The 22,790-nt window shown below is 36.6% G+C and overlaps 1 protein-coding gene across 1 annotated transcript; it reads right to left on the reverse strand.

Moving 5' to 3' along the window:
• Window positions 1-9,822: 9,822 nt before the first annotated feature.
• Window positions 9,823-22,470, reverse strand: LOC137958766 (uncharacterized). Its single transcript, XM_068805895.1, has 7 exons — window positions 21,891-22,470; window positions 19,459-19,558; window positions 16,704-16,763; window positions 16,369-16,483; window positions 10,846-10,928; window positions 10,368-10,429; window positions 9,823-10,279 (listed from the first exon to the last, which is right to left on the reverse strand). The coding sequence occupies exons 1-7, from the start codon at window positions 22,094-22,096 to the stop codon at window positions 10,168-10,170; spliced, it is 738 nt and encodes a 245-aa protein (XP_068661996.1). The 5' UTR covers window positions 22,097-22,470; the 3' UTR covers window positions 9,823-10,167.
• Between the last annotated feature and the right edge of the window lie 320 nt (window positions 22,471-22,790).

Raw genomic sequence — 22,790 nt, forward strand, 5'->3', positions numbered from 1 at the left:
AATTTGTTACGATGATTTACCTCCAAGAAGTGATGAAGGCCAATAGTAGATGATGTAAGCTGCAGTGTTGAATGTGTCAACCAAAAAACGAGGAAACAGATGGGAGTGAAAAAAGAAATGTCAGACCAATCTCAGTCACATACGATGATTGTGTTCAACACGACCATTTTTGGCAGGAGTGTATGAATAGGAAAGTTTATGGTCAATGTCAGAAGTACAAAGATGAGTTTTGAAGCAAGTTCTAGAAAATTTGTCGCCACCATCACTTTGAATTTTTTTAATATGGGCAGAGTATTGATTTTCCACAAATTTTTTAAATTAGATGAAAACATCATAAAAGTCGTATTTGAATTTCAAAGGATAAAGCCAAGTGAACCGTGAAAAATCATAAATGAAGAGAACATAATAGGCAAATCCTAAATTGAATTTAACGGGTGAAGGCCCCCATATTACACAATGAATAAGATATAGCACATTAGACGACCTATGTTCATGACGTAAATATGGCAAACGATGATTTTTTTGCCAATTGACATGTACTACATAATGATGGAGAGGGCAATAAGGATTTAAGATAAACATGTCCTTGTTTATTTAAATAAAAAATAACAGAATGATTTACATGTCCAAGGCGAGCATGCAATAAATCATAGGAATCATGTAAAGATTTATTTTTAAGGACAAAAATACGGGCAAAGTTGCCATGTTCTAACACATATAAGCATCCATCTCTCTTACCGGTCACCACCACCTTTCTAGTGAGACGGTTCTGAACATTGAAAAGATTTTTAGTAAATATAATGGATAAAAGGAAAATGAAATGTGAATTTACTAATGGAGAGAAGATTTTTTGTGAGATGATGAACGACTAAAACATCTAACAACTAGATATTTTGGGGTAAGAGAGAAAATACCAATGTGTGAAATAGGTAAGGAAGCACCATTCTCCACAATAATAGAGTCCTTACCCATGTACCGAGTGGACTGATCCAAGATGGATGGGTCATTGAACATATGGGCCGAAGCCCTAGTGTCCAAGAACTAGTCAGAGGGCGCAAATCCAGTGAGAAAGCACGATCCAGTGAAAGCCTCAACAAGATGGGTGTGAGACTCACTGCAGGCATAATGGTGGTTGCAGCGTGTTGAAGAGAAGATATGGAAGACTCTTACAGGACTCTCACAGTAAGAAATTTCATAGAGCTAGAATTAATATGGAGTTTTACAGGAGTCTCACAGTAGGAGGTTTCACAAAAGAGTCTCAGTTTAAAGATCTTTTAGTTATGTTAGTTTTCTATTTATGTTGAGTTATTTAATTATACTAGAACTTATCTTTAAGTGTTAAATTTTGGCTATAATTGAGAAAATAGTAGTTTAATTGTAATTGGACTTTATTACTTTCTTCTATTATAAATAGGGGTTCATGTATTCAAATTACATCAAGTCAATAAAGTTTTTATTTTTTTCATAAATTCAACATGGTATCAAAGCAGTGATTTTCAACATTCTGATTATTTTTCCCTGGTGGATTATGCATCATGAAGGCGTTCTTATTTTGATGAAATCTGACAGAGTCTTATTCTAAGAATCATCTTCTTCTCTGTTTTGTTTATTGCATGATCAACATGATGATCGCTTTATTTTTATTTTTCTCTATCTTTGCTGCCCTAGAGGTTTGGTTTATGGATCTTGGTTTCCAATAACCTTATCATTGTGGATAAAAAAAATATTTTTTGTTGCATGTTTTCTTCTCTGGTTTATGAATGAACGTGATTCAAATTATATTGTATTTATCTTCTTGTTATCTCTGAGTATCTATGGTTGATCAATGTTCTTGTTTTTCAGGAAGTTACAACAATTATATAGAATCCATATCAAGTCTTTCTCGGTTCAACATAGTAATTGTTCATATCCTAATCTTATCAAATCATAAATTTAAACATCTATTGTCATTTATTGTCTTATGTTTTCTACTACTATTTTTTTCTTGGGTATAGTCATTAATGCTGCATTGGATTTGGAAATCACTATGCTCCTCTTTATTTGCCTGGATATAACAGCAGAGTAAAGGAGATGACTTTACAACAACCTTCTGTTTAGTTTATGATCATCAGAGGAGTGTTATAGCTCTTCTAACCTTTGAAATTATTACACTTGAGCCTTTGAGATTATCTTCTTTTTGTTGTTGTTGCTACTATCTGCTGCTTACAACAGTGATTATCTTCTTGCTGTTGGCGTTGCTACAATATGTTGCTAACAGTAGTGATCATCTTCTTGCTGCTGGCGCCAATTATATTTTCTTGTTGGAGATGTATTTGCAAAAGTTATTTTGATTTTGTATCATCGCTCAATCGGTGCAAAACTATCTTCGGAAAGTTTTTTTTGGAAGAAGTCACTCTTCTCTGCTCGAGCTTGTCTCTTTTTTTGTTTTTCAGACCTAATTGCAGCAAATATATTTACAGTAGTAGTTGAACTTTGGCTCCCCTATTCCTTATCTAACCAACGTAGAGAACTCCATGAAGAGGTCTTCATATCTCTGTTATTGATCGATCCATCAAAGGAAGAGAGAGTGTTTAGCAGCTCTTTTATTGGTAGTAATCTTCTCTATTTTGTAGCAGTGTTGGGAGCATAAACAAAAGCAACAGTAAAAACAACATTATGTTGCTACTATACTCCATTCTTCTTTTAGCCAGTATATAACTACAAAATTCCTTATCTGCTAATTAACACGTTGCTGCTATTCTGGAATTCTTATAACAGGCTAAACACATTGCAGAACTCTACCCACCTGCTTCGATAAGAGAAGCAGTTGTTGCCTTCTCTGCACTCTTGAAATCCAACACTTGGTCACATTACTGCTCATGTGCAATCCTAGTGTTGTAATGAATCATACTCTTGGTGATGAGATAATTGGGTGGCATTGTTGTTTGTTGTTTTGTTTTATTTAGTTGGTGAATAAGCAGGTAGTCGAGTTTCAAGTGTTCTTGAATTTATACCATCTAGCAGGTTACGTTGCAGCCTCTTGTTTGAATTCCAGCAAGATGGTTGTTTTATCTAATTGGTGAGTCAGCTATTGTAATCAGCAATGGGTTTAATAAGCCTGCTTTGATTTATTACTGAAACATATCTCCGTTGTTGTTTTAATCAAGTTGTTGTAATCAGCACCTTCCCATCTTCTATTTGACTCTAGTTAGTCAATAATTAATCTCCATGGGGGTATCATGGATGCACACGTGAGTTCATCATGGTCCTCTTAAGAATTTGATTTTCTCACTCTTATGTTGATTATCATATGTTGTTATCTAGTATATGTATCTGCGTTTTTTTATGTATTGATTATCAGGAGACATAATTTTGGTTATTATTGAAGTCTCTTGTTGTCCAAGAGGCTACTGGTGTTTTTTGTGGTAATAAACTTTCATTTTGTTACATTGATGATATATTGTTGATATACAAATGTTTGGTGCTGAAGGGGGATATAAAGCCCGTCAAATTTGGACTATCTATATCAGACGATCAACAAGTGTTTTGTGAATGTTGTTTGAATAACAAAAATTGAAGATTACTGAATTGGATTCCCACTGAAGAATCCAAGTTTCATGTTGTTGCTTATAAGTAGTAAATCATTGGTTCAATAATTATATCTAGCGTTGCCTGCTCGATTTCAGAATTTGTTTAGTTCTAGAGTTATACCTCAGCTTATCATTTGGTTCAACTTATTATTAGCAGTCTATTAATTGGATCGAGTTTATTTCTTGGAGCACCACTTCCAGATGGATTCGTTGTGAATTATTTCATGTGTCTTTATTACTCTTAAGGAGTTCCATTATTTACCAATTATCTGTTGTCATACAATTGCACATTTGGTACATGTTATTTGGGCATTGGCTCATTTCTGCTATTGCTATTGTGTCTCTTTGATTGAGACATTATTTCTAAATAATAACTCATTGGTTGCTTGCCTTGGATTCATTATTTGTGACTCTTGTTGCCATTGGTTCGTCTGATGCAAAATTTGAGTTTCTTAAAAAAATAAATCACATGGTGGCCTTACGATCGTATCTTCCTCATTACCCATTACCCATTGGTTATTTGACAAACTTCCTCCTACCATCCTTTTATTTGACTCCTACCATCCTTTTATTTGACTCTCACTTACCCCTATTGGCCAACCCTATTGGAGCATTGTTTTGGTTGGTCCCTTTTATTTATATGGGTGTTTTTAAGTCCATTGAGACTTTTTATTGGTACTTGTCGTTTTTTTATCCTTGTCTTGTGAATGACAAGCATTACCCACTTTAGTGATTATTATCACTATATTTATTCGAAATCCTTTGAGTTTGGTTTTGACTTATATTTTATCACCCATTTCTACCTTTGAGAGTCGGTGCCTAGTGTTGGGACACCGTGATGGAGGAGCTTATTACTATATCTATATTATTTGGTTCAATATGGGATCACTGTCATTACCTCCGAGTTTGAGGGGACCGTTGAGGAGAAGATATGTAAGGCTCTTACAGGACTTTCACAGTAAGAAGTCTCACAGATTACTATGATGGATTTTTACTGGAGGCTCACAGAATAGTCTTAGTTTAAAGGTGTTTTAGTTATGTTAGTCTTCTATTTATGTTGAGTTATTTAATTATACTAGAACTTATATTTAAGTGTTAAAATTTGAATGTAATTGGGACAAGAGTAGTTTAATTGTAATTGGACTCTACTACTTTCCTCTATTATAAATAGGGGTTCATGTATTCATATTACATAAAGTCAATGAAGTTTTTTTCTCTTTTCCATAAATTCAACACAGCAATCAGCATAATAACTGTCAAGATGACATATATGGCAGCGAGGAGGGTGGCGTCCTTGACCAAAATGGGTTCGGCCTCGATTGGCATAATGACAAGAAGAACCATTGGTTCGACCAGAGTCAAGTTGGGTCGACAGGTCAAAGCTCTTGGCTTTGGAGACGAGGTCGGAGAAGCACAGGAGAGGCGTGCCATTTGTGTGGTGGAGAAGGTGGAGAAATCGGCTCCGAGTCCATGGATAAACCAGTGATGTTTATCAGTGTCGTCAACAGGTCTATCGATCGCATAAAGTTGATCACAAAGACCCTTGAAGACGCGGGTATAGGTGGCAACAGATTGGGTGCCACGCTTCAACTATTGGAGGTCGTCCTTGAGACGGATAGCCTTCGACCGGTAGCTGAAGGAATTTTCCAACGTGAGCCAGACCTCACGTGTAGTGGAGAGGCCAATAACTTTGGCCATCGCCTCCTCCGTGAGGAAGGAAAGGAGGAGGTTGAGAAGGCATTGATCGATAGTTCTCCATGCCAAATATTTGGCAGTAGGGGTGTGAGAATCAGCAGCGACAAACTGAGGTGGTGGCACTAGGGTTTCGTCCACATAATCAAGGAGAATTTGGCTCTCAAGAATGAGAAGAAGTTGGTTTTTCCATAGACGATAGGTTGTGGAAGAGAGTTTAATGGTAATCATATAGATTAGAATATGAAAGGGAAGAAGTTAAAGAAAGGATTTGGCGGCCATTGGAAGGGAAGACGAAGGGATAGACGAGGACTCTTGATACCATGTAAAGATTGATTCAATCTTTAATCACCACTTAATTTATGGTGAGTATTCATATTTAAGTTATACAATTTCATTTAGATTACAATGGAATTTTACAAAGTAATTTCTTACAATTTACAGAGTGAATTCTTGTCAATTTACAGAGTGATTTCCTCTCAATTATGTCTTAGATTAAGGCACAATCTTCTACCTCTAATGCAGGCATAGAATCCTCAACAAGTCTTATGTTACACCTATGATTCAGGCATGATATCCTGCACAGTAAGAAATCAAAACCCTTTTGTGGCCAATGATGAAGTAAAATGTGTTTCCTGAGGCATCCATGAAAGTGAAACAAAGCAACAAAATACTCACCATCTACCTTACAAAGAACTACTTGAGATTTAGACTGGATTTATCCAAATCTCACAATATCAATCAATAAATAGTAAAATAATTCAAATAATATGCAGGCGCAAAGGTTGCATAATTAAAGAAAAATCAAGTATGAGGGATTTACAAGTTAGAAAAGTTGTCCAAAAAAATGGGCTTTTGTTAATCCCAACTCTCGTAATCGTATAATTGAAATTTTAGATTATCAAAAAACATTTTATATTTCGGCATTTTACACTTCCACCTCACTAGTGGGTCCGGTAGCAACAAAGAAATGAAAGCATTTGCTTCCTTAATGGACCTTATTATAGCTACCATTGACTTTGGATCTGATAATCCGGCTACCACTGGCAGGGGGCTCCTCTATCCAGCTCATGAGGAGGATGACTTGCAAGTTTATTAAAGTTGGGTCTAAGTGAGTGTTGATCCAATACGAAAGTCATTAGGTGCGAAACGGCTATCTCAGCTGTCTGATCATGATCAACGGTTATCTCAGTTATCCGATTGTGTTCAATGACTTGATCATAATCAGATAGCTGAGATAACCTTTTCTCACTAAATGATTTTTCATATTGGATCAATCATGGGGTCTATGTAAGATAAAGGAAAAGAAACACTGGAAAAAGAATTTCTCCTATATTCACTATGAATCAAATGAATTAAAACTGTACAAAGAACCAAAATATATACAGTAGTGACAATACCTCCATAACAAAATCTGACACCCCAATACTAACAAGAAAAAATAACAGAACCAATTACAATTGCAAAGCACAGCAAGTGAGATAAAATAGAAAAGGAAAGAAGATTTCAAATTAATTTGGTCTATCCTTATGCGTCTGATTCAGAGTGAGTGAACGACACGTAGGAGGAGAGGCTTCTTCTATATGAACACGACAAGTAGTTGAAAGAAGACGACATATAGCCTTTGTCTCATTAGAATGACTTGTAGCATTGTCAGTAGTAGAAACAGGATGTCGTAATCCCCCACCCACAAGATGGAGAATAGAAGTTTACTATTCTCATTTTGAGCAAGTGGGATTGAAGGGTTGTAGAAGGGTAGAGCCTTGGTGAGGAGATCAGCAAGTTGTAAGTGGCTAGGAACATGAGAGCTAGAAATGGAACCATCCATGATTTTATCTCGAGTTAGATGGCAATCTAACTCGATATGTTTTGTATGCTCGTGAGAAATTGGATTTGCAGCAATGTGAATGGCTGTCTGATTATCACAGAAAAGATGAGCAGTTTGAGGATGAGAAACTTGAAGATCTGCAAGTAGAAACTTGAGCCAAGTGATTTCAGCACATGTTGCTGCCATGGACTTGTTCTCGGCTTCTGCTGAAGACCTTGAAACTACCGTTTGCTTTTTAGATTTCCATGAAATAAGTGAATTGCCAAGTAGAATGCAGTAGCCTATTACTGACCGACGGGTGTCAGGGCAAGAAGCCCAGTCAGAGTCACAGTATGCAACTAACTACAGTGATGAATGAGCAGCAAGAAAAAGTTTTTGACCAGGAGCTACCTTAAGGTACCTCAAAACCTTATGAGCAGCAGCCATATGTGCAGTAGTTGGCTTGGACATAAATTGGCCGAGTGTGTGAACTGAAAAGCTGAGATCAAGAAGAGTTATGGTCAAGTATAGAAGCCTTCGAACCAGCCTTCGATAAGTGGGGTCCTACAATTCAAGGCCAAAATCTTTGCTAAGCTTTAAATTTTGGTCCATTGGAACCTTGATTGGTTTAGATCCCAAAGTGCCAAAATCTGCAAGTATCTCTAATGCATACTTGCGTTGAGAAATATGAATCCCTTTGGAAGTTCTGGCCACCCCAATACCAAGGAAAAACTGAAGAGGACCAAGATCTTTGATCTTGAAATTATCATTGAGAAAATCCTTGAGTGTAGCTATAGAATCAAGAGAATTAGTGGCCACCAAAATATCATCAACATATACTAAGAGAGTTGTAAAAGAATTGTCAGTGGCCTGGAGGGTATCCGTGCAATTTATAACACCTTTCAACTATATGACCAGTTTGCTTACAATGGGTACAACTAGGTACTTGTGCATTCCCTACTTTAAAACAAGTTTCAAGGGTATGTCCTTGTATGTGGCAATGGGTGCAATATAGCCTCTCTCCTAGTAGTAGCAGATGATTTGGTATTGGTTTGGAAAGAATTATAGGATGTGTTTGTGACTAAAGCCATAGTCTCCAGATTTGGGAAAACATATATGATCTTGTGATGTTGTTCTTGTTGCTGTATAAGGGAGAAAACCTTATTAACAGGAGGTATAGGGTCTGACATCATAGTTTGATCTCTAACATTAGAATACTTGTCATCCAGTCCCATAAGAAATTGAATGACATTATCTCTTTGATACCTATCATTCAGGATATTCAGTTGTCCACAAGTGCAAGCAGGCATTGGATCATACACAGCGAGTTCATACCATGGGGTCTTGAGCTTACCATAGTATATGCTCACAGGATCTTGTTCTTGTTGAAGACTTGCCAAGTTTCTCTTCAATGAAAATATGTGAGGACCATTTTGTTGAGTGAATCGATCGCTGAGTTCATTCCAGATATCACGAGCATCGTCCACAAAAGCCACACTCAACTTCATGGTGGTGTTGATGGAATTCTGAATCCAAGTCACGACTATATCGTTGCATCGTTCCCATGCATTGAATATGGGATCCTTAGATGAAGCAGGTTTGCAAAGGCTGCCATTAATAAAACCCAATTTGTTTCTTGCTTTGAGTGCTCTACGCATAGTTCGAGACCAAGTCACATAGTTCTCTGATGTAAGAAGATCAGTAACAAGCGCAATGGTGGTATGATCTCCACTATCAACTCTGTATGGGTTATTTGGGTCCTTGAAATTGAGAAATGAAGGGGGGGTTCTTAGGAATCTCTTCTTGTTTTTCCATTGTAGGAAAGGAATAAAGGGAAATCAAAAACAGAAAGTGAGTCTGTGCTCTGATACCATGTAAGATAAAGGAAAAGAAACGATGGAAAATGAATTTCTCCTATATTCACTATGAATCTAATGAATTAAAACTGTACAAAGAACCAAAATATATATAGCAGTGATAGTACCTCCATAACAGAATCTGACACCCCAATACTAACAAGAAAAAATAACATAACCAATTACAATTGTGCAACACAGCAAGTGAGATGAAATAGAAAAGGAAAGAAGATTCCAAATTAATCTGGTATATCCTTATGTGTCTAATTCAGAGTGAGTGAACGACACGTAGGAGGAGAGGCTTCTTCTATATGAACACGATAAGTAGTTGAAGGAAGACGACCTGTAGCCTTTTTCTCATCAGAACGACTTGTAGTATTGTCAGTAGTAGAAACAAGATGCTGTAATAGTCTATGTTAAAATGAGTGCAGTTAAAGAGGACTTTTTCCAGCTAATAGTCACATTCTCTTGCCCATTCCAATTTTTACCCATTTATAACCCTATTAATATAAGAAAATTGTTCATAACAATGTTTTAGGCCGTCTCAAGCACTGATTTAAGCCACTGCCGTCAAGATTAAACATTTGGTCTGCCATTCTCTATATGATGCTTGTCGAATCACCTTCTCACGTCTCATTTAGCTTGGCCACTTTGTTTTGGACTCTTCATGTCGAGTAAATATAGTTTACTGCCCCTCATTATCTTTTCATATTCGTTGTTGACTGTTCCAGAAGCAATTATTGAGGTTTGATTCTCAAACCCTTTTGAACATGTTTCAGGGCACCCTTTTTCTCAACTATTATCTTGTACAGTCCTTTTGTCTAATTTAGAGGCATCTTCTTCTAGAAAATAAAGAAAAGAAGAAAAAAAACAGATTGCATACAGAAAACACTTTAAACAAATTGTTTCTGTCAGATTAATGAAATTATCTGTCACCTTACACTAACAGCTACATCAGAAATCTTTCCACTAAAAAAAAAAAAAAAATACTGATCCTAGAGTCACTTTCTATACTGCACAAACCAGGTCATCAATATGTATTTAATGTAACAAATTAGGCCAACTGATGCACATGATGCAACCGACCAAAACGGGGAGCTGAAGATCTAATTATTCCGGGTTGATCACGAAAAAAACCTGGTTGTTAATTTTATCGACAAATTTTATTTGTTCTTCCTGATTTCAAGTGAGCATTTGTCGGCACTGAGTGGCCACGCGCCCAGGAGGAGCTCTCGGATTAAGTTCAGGATTGCATGGGTATAGAGGACCTAGGAAGGATGGAGTTTGCCAGGTCTTCATTGACCTTCACAGGGAGTGGTGGCATCTGCTTCATTATTCCAGGCATGTCATTCAGACTGCAAAGGAACTGTCATCAGTAATCCATAAATGGAAAAGGTGGTGTATAGAATACAAAAACAGGGAATTTTCGGTAGGGAGCCATACTCATTTAGGATGGTGAGAATATTATCACGAGTTTGGCAGAAGAGATTGATGTTTTCATGTATCTGCATAAAAACATATTAGTTTGCCTATTGCAATGCAAGATCAGAAGCAAAAAGTCACAGCAAGTTACTGAAATAGCATCAATCAAGTGTACAACGCCACAAAGATTTCAGAAAAGTAACATAAAACTCAAATGATGAGACAGAAAGCAAGTTCAACGCCACGATGTGCAGCACTACCTCTCAACAACTCTTGCTCATGGTCCATTCAAAACAGAAGTCTAAAATGATATGAAAAGGTTCCTGCCTATTTGTTATCCATTCTCTCAGTCTTACCACTGGTAATTGACTAGTTTTTTATTGTAAGCATTGGGTTTTAATTTTTAATTACAAAATATTTGCCAACGAATTGTATTCTTTTCGACTTTATTAATAGAAAAACTGAAAGAGAGGGAAATTAAATGTAATCAAAGTTTTACCTGCATGTTTGCAAGATTTGCAGAAATCTGATTGAAGACTTGTGCATTTTGTTCAAGCAATTGTCCAGTTGGACCACCAATTGCTGCAAATGGCAGATAGAATGTTACTCAAAAAAGTATGTATTTTGAGTAATTACACACAAAGTAGCAAAGAACATATATAATGCATTAATAAACAAATGCTTTTAAAGTAAAAAATGAACCAGAGACAGTGGTGAAGAAGAAAATAAACACAAAACAGCAATTATCATAGGAGTTGTATCATACGAGATAGAAATCTGCACAAGTGAGGAGATATTGAAGTGACTAGATGATTTGTCAAAGTGGACATGATAAAGCCATGAGTTGCAGATAATGAAACACAAATTGAGGGCCTCAGTGTCATCATGAAAGATGCTTGAAACAAATGACCAACCACACTCAACACAAGCTGCACGTATTATACATAGAGCTGTCCAGACTCAGAACCTAGTCCATGAAGTATCATCTAATGGATCCACTTTGCCCACACAAATGTCATATGCATAAACTACACATGTCTCTTTAGGAACATATATTGAAAAAAGAAGACAGGCTTGAAAGCTTCACCAGCGGGTTAACAAATTATCACTGAAGGAGACTGAGAGCTCGTGTGTTACGAGGGTGAAATAGAAACATGGCAGAACTTCCAAAAGGACAACGGCTAGTTTATGAGTGTCAAAGAGAGGTCATCAATCTAGAGGGTTGATAGCTCAGCTGGAAGGTGCTCTCTCAGTTTGAATAACTCTGACTCAAATTTTTGGTGTTGAATTATGTTAAAGCCCATTAAAGGTACATTCCCAGAAAAAAAAATTGCTTTCACAATATGTAGACAAGTTTCCTTGAAATCTTGCTTTTTATGCTCCAACTAAATAGCTAATTTCAGAGAGTCCTATGTTTCTGAAAGACTTGCTTGTGTAGAAAGTAGAGGGTGGCGACCATTCCGTTAAGGTGGACAGAGCTATTGAAGCAATTTGATTCCATACTGAGCAAACAGGTGGGACCCTGTATTTTTGGCAGACTAAATGATACACACATTGCTTCTCCCCAGACAAGCACAAAATTTGCATATGTTATTTGTGGGTGATAGCTCTCTTATTCAGCTCACAAAAATGTTTTCAGAGAACAGGTATTGGGCCAGTTGATGTGAGAAATATAACAAAGACGCATAGGTTCAATCTCAGTGGTTTTTCCACTATAAAAATAATGGAATTATTTCTAGACAACCTCCCCCACCCAAAAAAAAAAGATGTGGCAATGAAATGAAAAGGCAAAGCTCAATCCACAAGATCACATAAGCTGGCTTCATAAAACATGTGTACACCTTTGATCCGTGTTATGGCTCTAGCATGACATGGTGGATTAAATAAATCATCAGCTAAAAAGTGACTTCTTCTCATTAAATGTTGAACCAAGTTTCCACTCTATTGCAAAAAGTTCTTCAACATCTTGTAGGGAACTTAAGTTCCCTAAATTCTCAGCTTCTCCTCTTTGTATTTTCTTGAGAGGAGAAAGTAGACTATTTTGGGCCTCTCCAAATATAAAGAACCAGTATCACTTTACTTGAACCTTTGCTTTCTAAAAGAACAAACCTTTTACTTCTTCACCACTCATAGGGCAAACTTCTCAAGCACTACCCATTCTCAAAACCACAATGAAAAGAATAACAAAGAGAGAAAATAAAAGGAAAAAAGTAAAAAGAAAATTTTCCTCTGTAGGATAGTAAAAACCCTTGTCTCAAGGGCCTCACAATGTCAAGTGCTTTTATATACACATATCTCAAGTTAGTTGTTTGGGGGAGTAAAACTAATTGGCAATGGGTAAATTGTCCCACATTAGCTTATTTTGGAAGTGACTTCCTAACTTGGCTAATCATTGTTGGATGGACCGGAAGTTGACTTTTACTTCTTGACAAAGCAATGCAAGCCCAAATCTACCTGAACATTCTCTACATTTCAGGACAAGTTGTCTCTTTAGGCCTAAATGTGAGGAAGGGTATTGGAAGAAAGACTTGAATCAAGCCAGTGGATGTAAAACGATCTTGTAAGACTTGGGTCATACATGTGTGCATGCCTCAAGCCAGTTATTTGAGACTGTAAAACCAATTGGTTGTGGCTGAATAGTCTGACACTAGCAATGGGTTTAAACGATCTTGAGCTGATTAGGCTCCTAACTTGGTAGTTATTTTGGGATGGACCACGACTTGACTTCTTCAATTTCAATTTTGAGTAGTGGTGACGCTTCTATATCCTTCAACAGTTTTGAAGGAATCAATACTATTGAAGTCATGTTGACGAAAAGAGATAATGTAAGTCCGTAATAATAGCTCCTATATTTTGGTATAAAGTCCAATTAAGATGTGTCAGTGGGAAAAGTATAAGGGAAATAGTGTTTCAGAAAAGTAAAAGTGATCGGTCAAAAAGTTTACTAGTCGGGCTGGTTCAATCAATGGAACCGCACCCATGAACTTTCTGGGCACAGCCAGGCTGCCAGGCCCTGAAAGGCCACGGTACCACTCCCCACAAATGGAAACATAACATTATAAGAAAACCTAAGAAATATGGCAAAGCCTCTTCAAACAGGAAACCATTTTCCAAAACTGTTTCAAGAACCACATGGGGGATGTTTACTGAAAAACACTAAAACATATCTTGAAACGCATCCACAACCTTTCTTGAAACAGAAAAAGACTTTCTTGCAACAAAAATAAACACCTTGGAAACGGACTAAAAACATATCATAAAATCTTCTAGAAACGTGGACATGTGAAAATGTGTCACAAAAATTTCAATTATGTTCAAGAAACAACAAGTTGATCCGGGAATTCTTTCACAAAATGAAATTTAAAGATAATCACATACTTGAACATTTTTTAATAACTGCAAAGTTGACAAACAGTGGTGAAGAAATAAAAATATAGGTGCCAAGGGTATTTCCATCCAAATACTGTTTAAGGGATGGTTTAGTCATGAAACCAGGTAAGACAGGTACAGTACTAAAAATATTGTTGGGATTTGACATATGAAATGACTTCAACATAATAGAAAATAAACAAACCCCCAATTAAGAAATTATTTAAGGGGAGGTTTGTGAGAAAATCAGCTCAAGGGTATTTTGGCCATTTTACATGATCAAATATTTTATATTATGGCACTATTGTTCAACATGTTTGATTTAGTCAGTGTACAAATTTTTATATTTATAGGAAGAGTAGAATGGGAGTTATAAGTGAATAAGTGTTTTCTATGTAAAAGGGGCATTTTTGACATTTCTGTAATTTAAGACAAAACCTAATAAACAGCATTGGTGGTCGTGCACAACCCCCACCGCAGCTCATTCAGAGCTTGTGCCTCTTTTTTCTCTCCTCTCTCTCTCTCTCTCTCTCTCTCCTCCTTTCTCTCTCTCTAGATTTTTCATACTTTTCACATGGTGTCAGAGCAATAATTGTTGCTGGGAGTACATCTTAGCCAGAAAACCTCCTCCTTATCTTGACGTCTTCACAACATCAAGATTTTCCAAATCTCCTTTTCTCTCTTTTCTTCTACCATAACCTTAGGGTTACTAGTTCTTTCATCATTTAAAGGATTATTCATGCTTTGATTGACAAAAAGAGGCTTTTGTTTTAGAGATCTTGAGATGTGTGTCAATTATCCCTGTGCCAGCCTTATCAGTTTGCATGCTGACATCAGCCCTAATTGTGGCCTATTCTTGAAGGATCTTCTATCTATTTGATATATGGTGTTAATTTAAGCATAAATTAAATATTTTGGGTGACTCTATACTTAATCTATGGCTGATTTGGGTGAATTTTATGTACCATCTAGCAATAGGGGTGGATCTGATGGCAAAGATGTAGTGTTTATGACATCTGAGAAGTTGATAGTTATCTTAATTGGGCCATGTCAATTAGAATGTTCTTGAAGGGAAGGAGGACAAAGTACATCAAAGATGATCCTCCAATCCCAATGATTGTTGATTGGGAAGTTGAAGACAACCAAGTTATGACTTGGATTGTCAATAGTATTGATTCAGCATTAAGGAATCAAGTGATACATCGTGAAATAGCAAAGGCTATGTGGGTTTCTTTGGAGTATGTGTATGCTCAAGAGAGCAATTTATCCAGAGTTTATGAATTGTACACCAATTTCTTTGGTTTGAAACAGGATAACAAGATTGTACAATATTACAGTGCATTTGAGGGAAAATTAATGCATATCATCCATTCACTACAGATGAGTAGGAATTACGAAAACAATAGAAACAACTACTGGCGGCGAAGTTTCTTGATGACCTAGGTGGGGAGTTTGATAGCTAAGGCACAAAAATATAAAATAGCATGTTTGATTTAGTCAGAGTACAACTTTGGGAGTTATAAGGGAATAAGCGTTTTCTATGTAAGAGGGGCATTTCAACATAATAAAACTTTGCAAGACCCACTACTTTCAATAGAATTGGGAGGGCAGAAACAACTTTGGTATCCAAAGAAGAAAAATGATATTTTATATCATGGCAATATCTTGTTCAACATGTTTGATTTAGTCTGAGTACAAATTTTTATATTCATAGGAAGAGTAGAATGGGAATTATAAGGGAATAAGTGTTTTCTATGTAAGAAGGGCATTTTTGTTATTTCTGTAATTTATAACTTAAAACCTAATAGATAGCATTGGGCATCGCGCACAACCCTCAACATAGCTCATCCAGAGCTTGTGCCTCTTTTTCTCTCTTCTTTCTCTCTCTTTTTTTCTAGATTTTTCATATTTTTCACAAGGCTTAGTGCATGGAGAAATCACCAAAGCTATACTCTCCGCCACTCTTCCTGTTGCACTTTTTAAAAAAAAAAACATACTAACATAAATCTAAGGTTGAGGTCAAGGTGACATTGTACCACCTCATCTCACTTAAACTTTCTTTAAAGAAAGTGAAACTTCACACCCTTAAGTACAATTCTACTCTCTTTTTTTGCATTCAACAAGGCAATTTTCTAGGTAATGTAGATTTCGCATAAACTTTCATGTATAATATTTTTTTAGCATTTTCCTTGGGGACTTCACCATCCCTCCCAACATTTGTTGTGCACTAATAGGAGCTAAGTTATTGTTTTCCTTCCTATCGACTCCAATTTACTAAAAGTTTCCTTTATAAGAGCAGAAAATTTAGTTTCCTAAGGGCTCCTCAAATATTTCCATTGTGGTCCCCTCATAATTCTTATAGATTTTGGAAATTAGAAGGTTTAGTAACCATCTTTTCTTAATGTTTTATAGAGGTTTGTCAAAAGGTCTCTCGTTCTTTCCCAACATGTCATCAAGTTTTTTCAAAATACTGCCTACTTCTCTACCCATTTCATGTTTCTTGTGATTTGCTTTTTGCCCACTTCCCCACTCTTCTCACCCCCCAATCTAGTAGCTATAGATAAGACACTCAGAAAATCATATATATTAAAATATCAACATTTGAAAACAGCAAGTATCTTAAGCAATACACGCAGGTAAATAAGAAGCAAACCTTTGTATGAAATTTCATCATCATCCATTAGGGGCATTGGCATAGAGTATGGAGGGGCATTGGGTCTCACCGCCAAGTGAGAAGACGGTTTTGAAGATAGATCTGTAATTTTTTCCTGAGAAATCACACAATACATAGTCAAATCTCTATTTGAAGAACAAAGGATATCAAATAAGCCAAGACGAACGCGGCAAGAAAGAATGAGACAAAAACAGGAAAACACTGAAAATTAACATTTTTTTGTTTCTAATAATAAGATGCAAAATACAGATTTAAGGACATCTGCTGTAAGTACTAAAACCCTGCAACCCACCAAGATATCAGGAATAACTGACCTTCTTTTCTTTATTTTTCCTCACATTATCATCTTTCCTTCGCTTCCCAATCTCTTTCTTCTGCAGAAATAATATGTTAAGTGAAACTCCTTGAAACAAAGTCACTTTTTCAGCCATCATATTGCGAACAGCTTATAGTTATGTTTGAAATAAAAGATACTCAGGGTACTAATCAGCTTCCAAATGCATTTTAGTTGGCAGTAACTCAAAAATCTCATATTACATCTGCTTAAATATTAAGTGATGACTGCAGGCTAGCAGGACAATAAATTCCAAAATCACATTTACACAATTATTCAGTATGCAAATACTTTCACTGGACACATTAATCCTTGTCTACCAGAAGTTCTAAAATTGATCAAGTGCAACGCCTCTAAAACTCTGAAGAGTTTTTAAAGAAGTGACAATGAATGTTTATGGGGCCCCATTATGCCTCCGTTTTGCAGCTTTTTGAAATTCTAATTAGGCATTTGAGTTACTTGATATGCTTTAGATCAGAAAACCCCAGCAGCTGAGTTCACAGCTTCTGTGGAAAAACTTCAAAAATTCTACCTTCTCTGGGCTTTCGACCAACTGTCAAAACACAATTCAATTGCTTACTTCCCAATTCCCAAAAAGTTTCTCAATACTTTCTATAAGAAAAGTGTTTAAACCTTTGTTGTAAAGAAAAACAATGATAAGTGTGAATCGCCCTGTGCAGCTCATCAGATCAATCAAACAAGCTGAAATATAAGACCAGAAAATTCCATTACTTTGCCCCTCACTCAGGGTATCAAAAGTTATGTGCAATCTAAAGACCACTTCCGAAGTCTTTTCTTCAACCTATGACAACATGTACAATTTAGACTTTTTTTTAGCTTATAATGTCACCTAAATAAGCTATTAAGAATGTTCTGCAAACTAGAGAAAATTACATGCACTTCAGGAGATAATGTAAGTTCATAATAATTTTTGTGTGCAGGAAAATGAAAAGCCCAACATGAATTACCAGTACTTTTGTTCCTATGAGAAAATTAGATTAAAAAAAAATGGAAAGGTTTTGGTGAGAATGCCAGTATACCCATCGGGGCCCAACGGACCTGCCAATTATGATTGAAATCATTTATTTATTTATTTTTATTTTATTGGATTTGATAAGATAGTGATCTTATCTATTTTGAATTTTAAATTTTAATATTATTTTTAGTTTATCTTTCCTTATTTTAATGGATTTGACCAGATAATAATCTTGTCTATTTTGAATTTTAAATTTTAATTTTAGTTATTTATAGGCCAAGATGTTGAAAACAGCTTTAATGATGAATTAATAAAATCTCCTAGTTTATGGTCTCTGCCTCTATCTCTCCCCTTTCTTCGTCTTCTTCCCCTCCTTCCTTTCCCCTTCTTCTTCTTTCTTCTCAATTCTCTATTTATTATTCCAAATTCTCCTTTCTTCCTCTCTATTTTCTTCCTTCCTTTCCCTAATTCCAGCAATTAACCGACATTCAGATACGACAATTAAAATCGCACATCATCCCACATCAATTTGGTATCAGAGTGAAGATCCACCTACGAGCAATTGTTCCGCATCGACGACCCAATACTCATCATTGAGATTCCAGCCTTCGTCGTTCCAATTCAGATTCGACACTTCTGACGCCATCGGCTAATAGTACCCCCCCCCCCCCCCCCCTCTCTCTTCCCACATAACTTCTAACGATGGCATACAAATCCACCACCCGCCGACAACTATGCAATGCCCAAGCACCATATCATAACACAATCATGTCCCCAAGCCCACCATTAGAACCATTGACCCCTATTGACGCTACAAATCACTTTTCGTCACCGATCTCCCATGCGAACCTCCGACCGAACAACAAAGCCTCCCACTAGCAGAAACTGGTACCACCCATTGTCGTCTGACATCGTCTACCATCACAGGACCTTTAGCGACTCCCTAGCAAGTCTTCAAACTCTCATTCATCCAGACAAGACAGACAGCAAATTGTCGCCAAAATCGTTGTTATTGTCATTGCTACCATCAGCCGAAACCTCCATCAACGCCAATCCAGTTGCCGTTTTCCTGGCAAGCACCAAACCAGGTTCCCCTGTGGAACCACCATCCTTTGTGTTTCCCTAAGTTCCAAGGGGAAAAATAAATTTCAATTTTAGTTATTTATAGGCTGTAACAGGATGTTTAAAGTAGCTTTGAAGATGAATTAATAAAATCTCCTTGTTTCTGGTCTCTCTCTCTCTCCCTCCCCTTTCTTCTTCTTCTTCTTCCCCTTCTTCTTTCTTCTCTATTCTTCTTCTCCTAAATTACTCTTCTCAATTCTCCTATTTCTCATTCCAAATTCTCCTTTCTTCCTCTCTATTCTTCCTTTCCCTTCCTAATTCCAGAAAGTAACCGACATTCAGTTACGACAATTAAAATCGTGCCTCATCCCGCATCAAGTTCGGCCGGTTATGTGACTGATGCCTCATCCACTTAGGACTAGGTAATAGGGTTGCAAGCCAAGTCTAAAGACCACACATAATTGTAAGCTGTTCGAGGGATATGAGTTCCTAGGTTTAGGTGCTCCAGCTCTAGATGTTGTTCTGCTTTTCCTTTTTATTCAATTAAAAATATGAAAAAGTGAAATTTTTTACTAATCTTTTACTTTTTACTGTTATTTTCTGAAGAAAAAGTACCCTAAAAATGTTGGGCTGTAAAAAACCTCAAATTGTTTTATCTTTAAAAAAGTTGGAAAGTGGAAAAGCCTATAATACTTACATTCATCCATCTGCACCTCAGAGCAACATCTCGGACTGTCTTATCATGCAACTGCATAGCAATTTTGGCATAGCGAACAATGGTTGACTCTGATGCATACCTACAAAATTTATATAAAAAAATCATAAGAATAAAAAGCAATTCTGCTATGGTTTTCGAATAGAACTGGCAACTAACACAAACTGCTTTCTGCAACTGCATAGCAAACGAAAACTATAAAATATTTATTATTAAGTCATCCAACATCATTTTAATAGGTCAGGAAACCAAACGACAATTTCCAGATACATAATAAAGAAAACAAATGAAGTGCCTTTTGTTCCCTCTTTTGCTGCGTGGACAGCAAATAAAATAAATATTGTGAACCAGACTTTGGGAACCACCAATCTTATCAATTCAAATGGAAACTTAGTTGATTAAACCTAAATTGGCAAAAATAGATCAGGTCTTGACAGATGCCCTGGTGTTCGCTTTTTCTTTTCCCTAAGAGTCTTCTATGTAAATGTTAGAATGTAAAATAAGATTCCCGTGTGAAACCCAGTATGGAAACTCAATCAATCAGTGGCTAACAATAATGTGGATTTGGATATCTTTCTTTTATGTGAATATTATGTAAAATAAGATTCATGTGTGAAATCCAGTGTGGAAACTCAACCAATCAATGGCAGACAATAAATGTGAGTTTGAATATGTTTAATTGAAGGATCCAAAACCTCCACCTATGCCTATGTAATGGACATTGACAGATCATCCCAAAGAACAAAACATTCTTCCCTGTTTTCCACAGGCCATTCTGGCACAACAAAATAACTTTTCCCATGTCTTTTCCCTTATTATCTCAATTTATCAACTAAAGGAAGGCAATTGAGCCTTTGGCTTAGTGGTCACATGGCGGGGTTTCTAGTGTGAGGTCTTGGGTTTAAGTCCCACCAGGGAGCCCTCAAAATGGTCGTGAAAAACAGCAGTGACATCCCAACAGCACCAGTGATGCTTCAGAGTAGAAGTCTTTTGGATCCCATCAGACCAGCATTTCCTAGTAATAGCTAGAGTACTAGTGAGCTGGTTCACATAATGAACTAGTTCTACACTGCTCAACAAAGCCAACTTAAAAGTGTAGCTGGTAGGACCTCAAACCATACCAAACAAAAGAATGGTGGTTCACAAAAGGTCTTTATTTTTTGTTTGGACGCTGTAATGAGACAACTGGTGATACAGAGACCATTTAGACTCATTTCTCAGACTATTTGATGAAAGATGAAATTTCTTCCTCTAGTTTGCCATGTGTTTGAGTAGTTCCAGGTTTTTATCTTTTTATTTTTCATTTTTTTGAAAATGGAGTAGTACAGTTAAATGTGTGAGGAAGTGTTACTATTCCATCAAATTTTTAGTTAAAAGTAAACATGGCATGTACACCTCCTAACAGAACTGTAATTTTCTGTTACGGACAATAGGCAGAATTTTATAAGTAGCAAAAGTAAAAGAGAGACAAAGATTAGAGAGGAAAACAGCAGCCCAAACTACAGTTTGCTTGGCTACTCCAGTTGCTGGCCAATGTGGCCTCAATTAGCCTTAAATTGTGGCCCAATGTCCAAGTCAAAAAGTACAGAATGAAACTCAAATACTACCTAAGAAGATTAAAAGTTGAAATCCTAATACATGCAAAAGAAGAATTCATAATGAAATTAGACAGCCAGCCCTGAGAACGGCCATTTAAAAATAATCGCATTGAATATCAAATTGCTAAGGGGAAAACTAAACACTCAAGCAATATGAGAGTACAACAGAAATAAACCACAAAATGAAAAGGAAATATAGGATAGTCGTTCGAACAGAAAAAGATAATATTCCAAACTAAAAAGAAAACCTGGCAAAGATCTCAAACAACCAGGAAGGAAGCTAGAAGGAAGCTAGGAGCAAGCCAAATGTGCACTCCGGAGTAAGAAAAGCAGGTAAGAAAGTCATAAGCAACAGATAAGATTATATACTCAATGAACCCAAATATAAAATTGGTAAAAGATAAGCTCATAAAGCGGAAAAAATTGAAATTTACTACTGCAGCAAACCAAATTTTGCAACTAGCTTGAACCAAAAAACATATAAAAATATACACGAGCCCTCATAAACAACAAGAATTCGGTCAAACACTAAAGTTAAAAAACAATTTTTTAAAAATAAAGTAACGACGCGGGAAAAAAATCGCAGTATTTGCAAGAACCCAAGGAAGCTTGAAACCCACTATGGCAATATCTTTCGTTAATGAAACATCCATAAAGGTTCGAATAGAAGACAAGTAAGAGAGCCAATATAAAATAGAAGAAGACAACTAAAACATCCAACGCCGCAAAAGCAAAACACATCATACTAAAAATGTATACAAAACAAAAAAATACGCATGAAAAAATCCTAGCCTAGATGATACAAAGAAGACTCACTTGTTCAATCCGTCTTCCAAAATTGACTGCTCCTCAGCTGACCACTCCACAGAGAGACCCGGGTTATGCTTCAACGCCTGAGCAGGTCCCGAACTATCCACTGCGGTTCCAGAATTGGCGTTGTTATTGTTGGCAAGAACACCATTGAAAGAGGAAGGAGCGTGGGCCCCGTCCTGACTGTTAGAAGGGTTTGCACTGGCAGCCATGAAAGCGGAGAGAGGAGAGCAAGAATCTCACAAAATATCGCCTTTTCCGGTCAATTCTAGTCTAGCAGCCATGAAAATATGAGAGAGAAAAAGCCCGGGAAATTGAATTGGAGACTTTGGAGTGTCTGTGAGACTGAAGGGAGCTCTCAGATTTGACAAAGATTCAATCATTGAAAGAATAAAAACAGTTATTTCGTGATTGGTTGGGAGTTCCTTTAGAAGTTCAAAAGGGTGAACAGAAAAAAGAAACGGGGAACGAAGGAGTACCCAAGGCAAGAGAAATGTACGGAGTGGGAGACTTCGAAGAGAGAAGGTTTTCTTTCGCCTCTCTTTTTGTTTTCTTGTATTCCTTTGTTTTTTATTTTGTTCTGCAACTTGTGTTCGACGACGGGTAGAGTTTTTCACGAAAAAGATTCTCTTAAAAGGCCGCTTTTTTAGACTGGAATTCTGTGCGTAACTGAAATGCCCAAAATACCCGTCTCTTTACCGGATTCGGCTAACAATAGGCTGGTAAGGATCACGGCAAAGCTCAGAACGTTCGAGTTTCGCTTCAACTCAAACTCAAACTTTGAGTCTAAAATTGAAAACGAATTCTAGTTCTCAAAAATTTTAATCGACTTTGAACTCCGATCTATATTTAAAATAAATAAGTATAAAAATAAATAAATAAAATATTAATATATAATAATTAATT

The sequence above is a fragment of the Aristolochia californica genome, unplaced genomic scaffold, assembly GCF_029961685.1.
Source record: "Aristolochia californica isolate CCGP_79_NKW_82.1479 unplaced genomic scaffold, dmAriCali1.0.hap1 SCAF_1, whole genome shotgun sequence".
Taxonomy (NCBI): domain Eukaryota; kingdom Viridiplantae; phylum Streptophyta; class Magnoliopsida; order Piperales; family Aristolochiaceae; genus Aristolochia; species Aristolochia californica.

Coding starts and splice junctions, on each gene's coding strand:
- LOC137958766 (XM_068805895.1), bottom strand. CDS start 22,096: ATGGCTGCCAGTGCAAACCCTTCTAACAGTCAGGACGGGGCCCACGCT. Junction 16,764..19,458: donor TGAGGTGCAGATGGATGAAT/GTAAGTATTATA, acceptor TTATTTCTGCAG/AAGAAAGAGATTGGGAAGCG. Junction 10,430..10,845: donor CAAATCTTGCAAACATGCAG/GTAAAACTTTGA, acceptor GTTTTTATGCAG/ATACATGAAAACATCAATCT.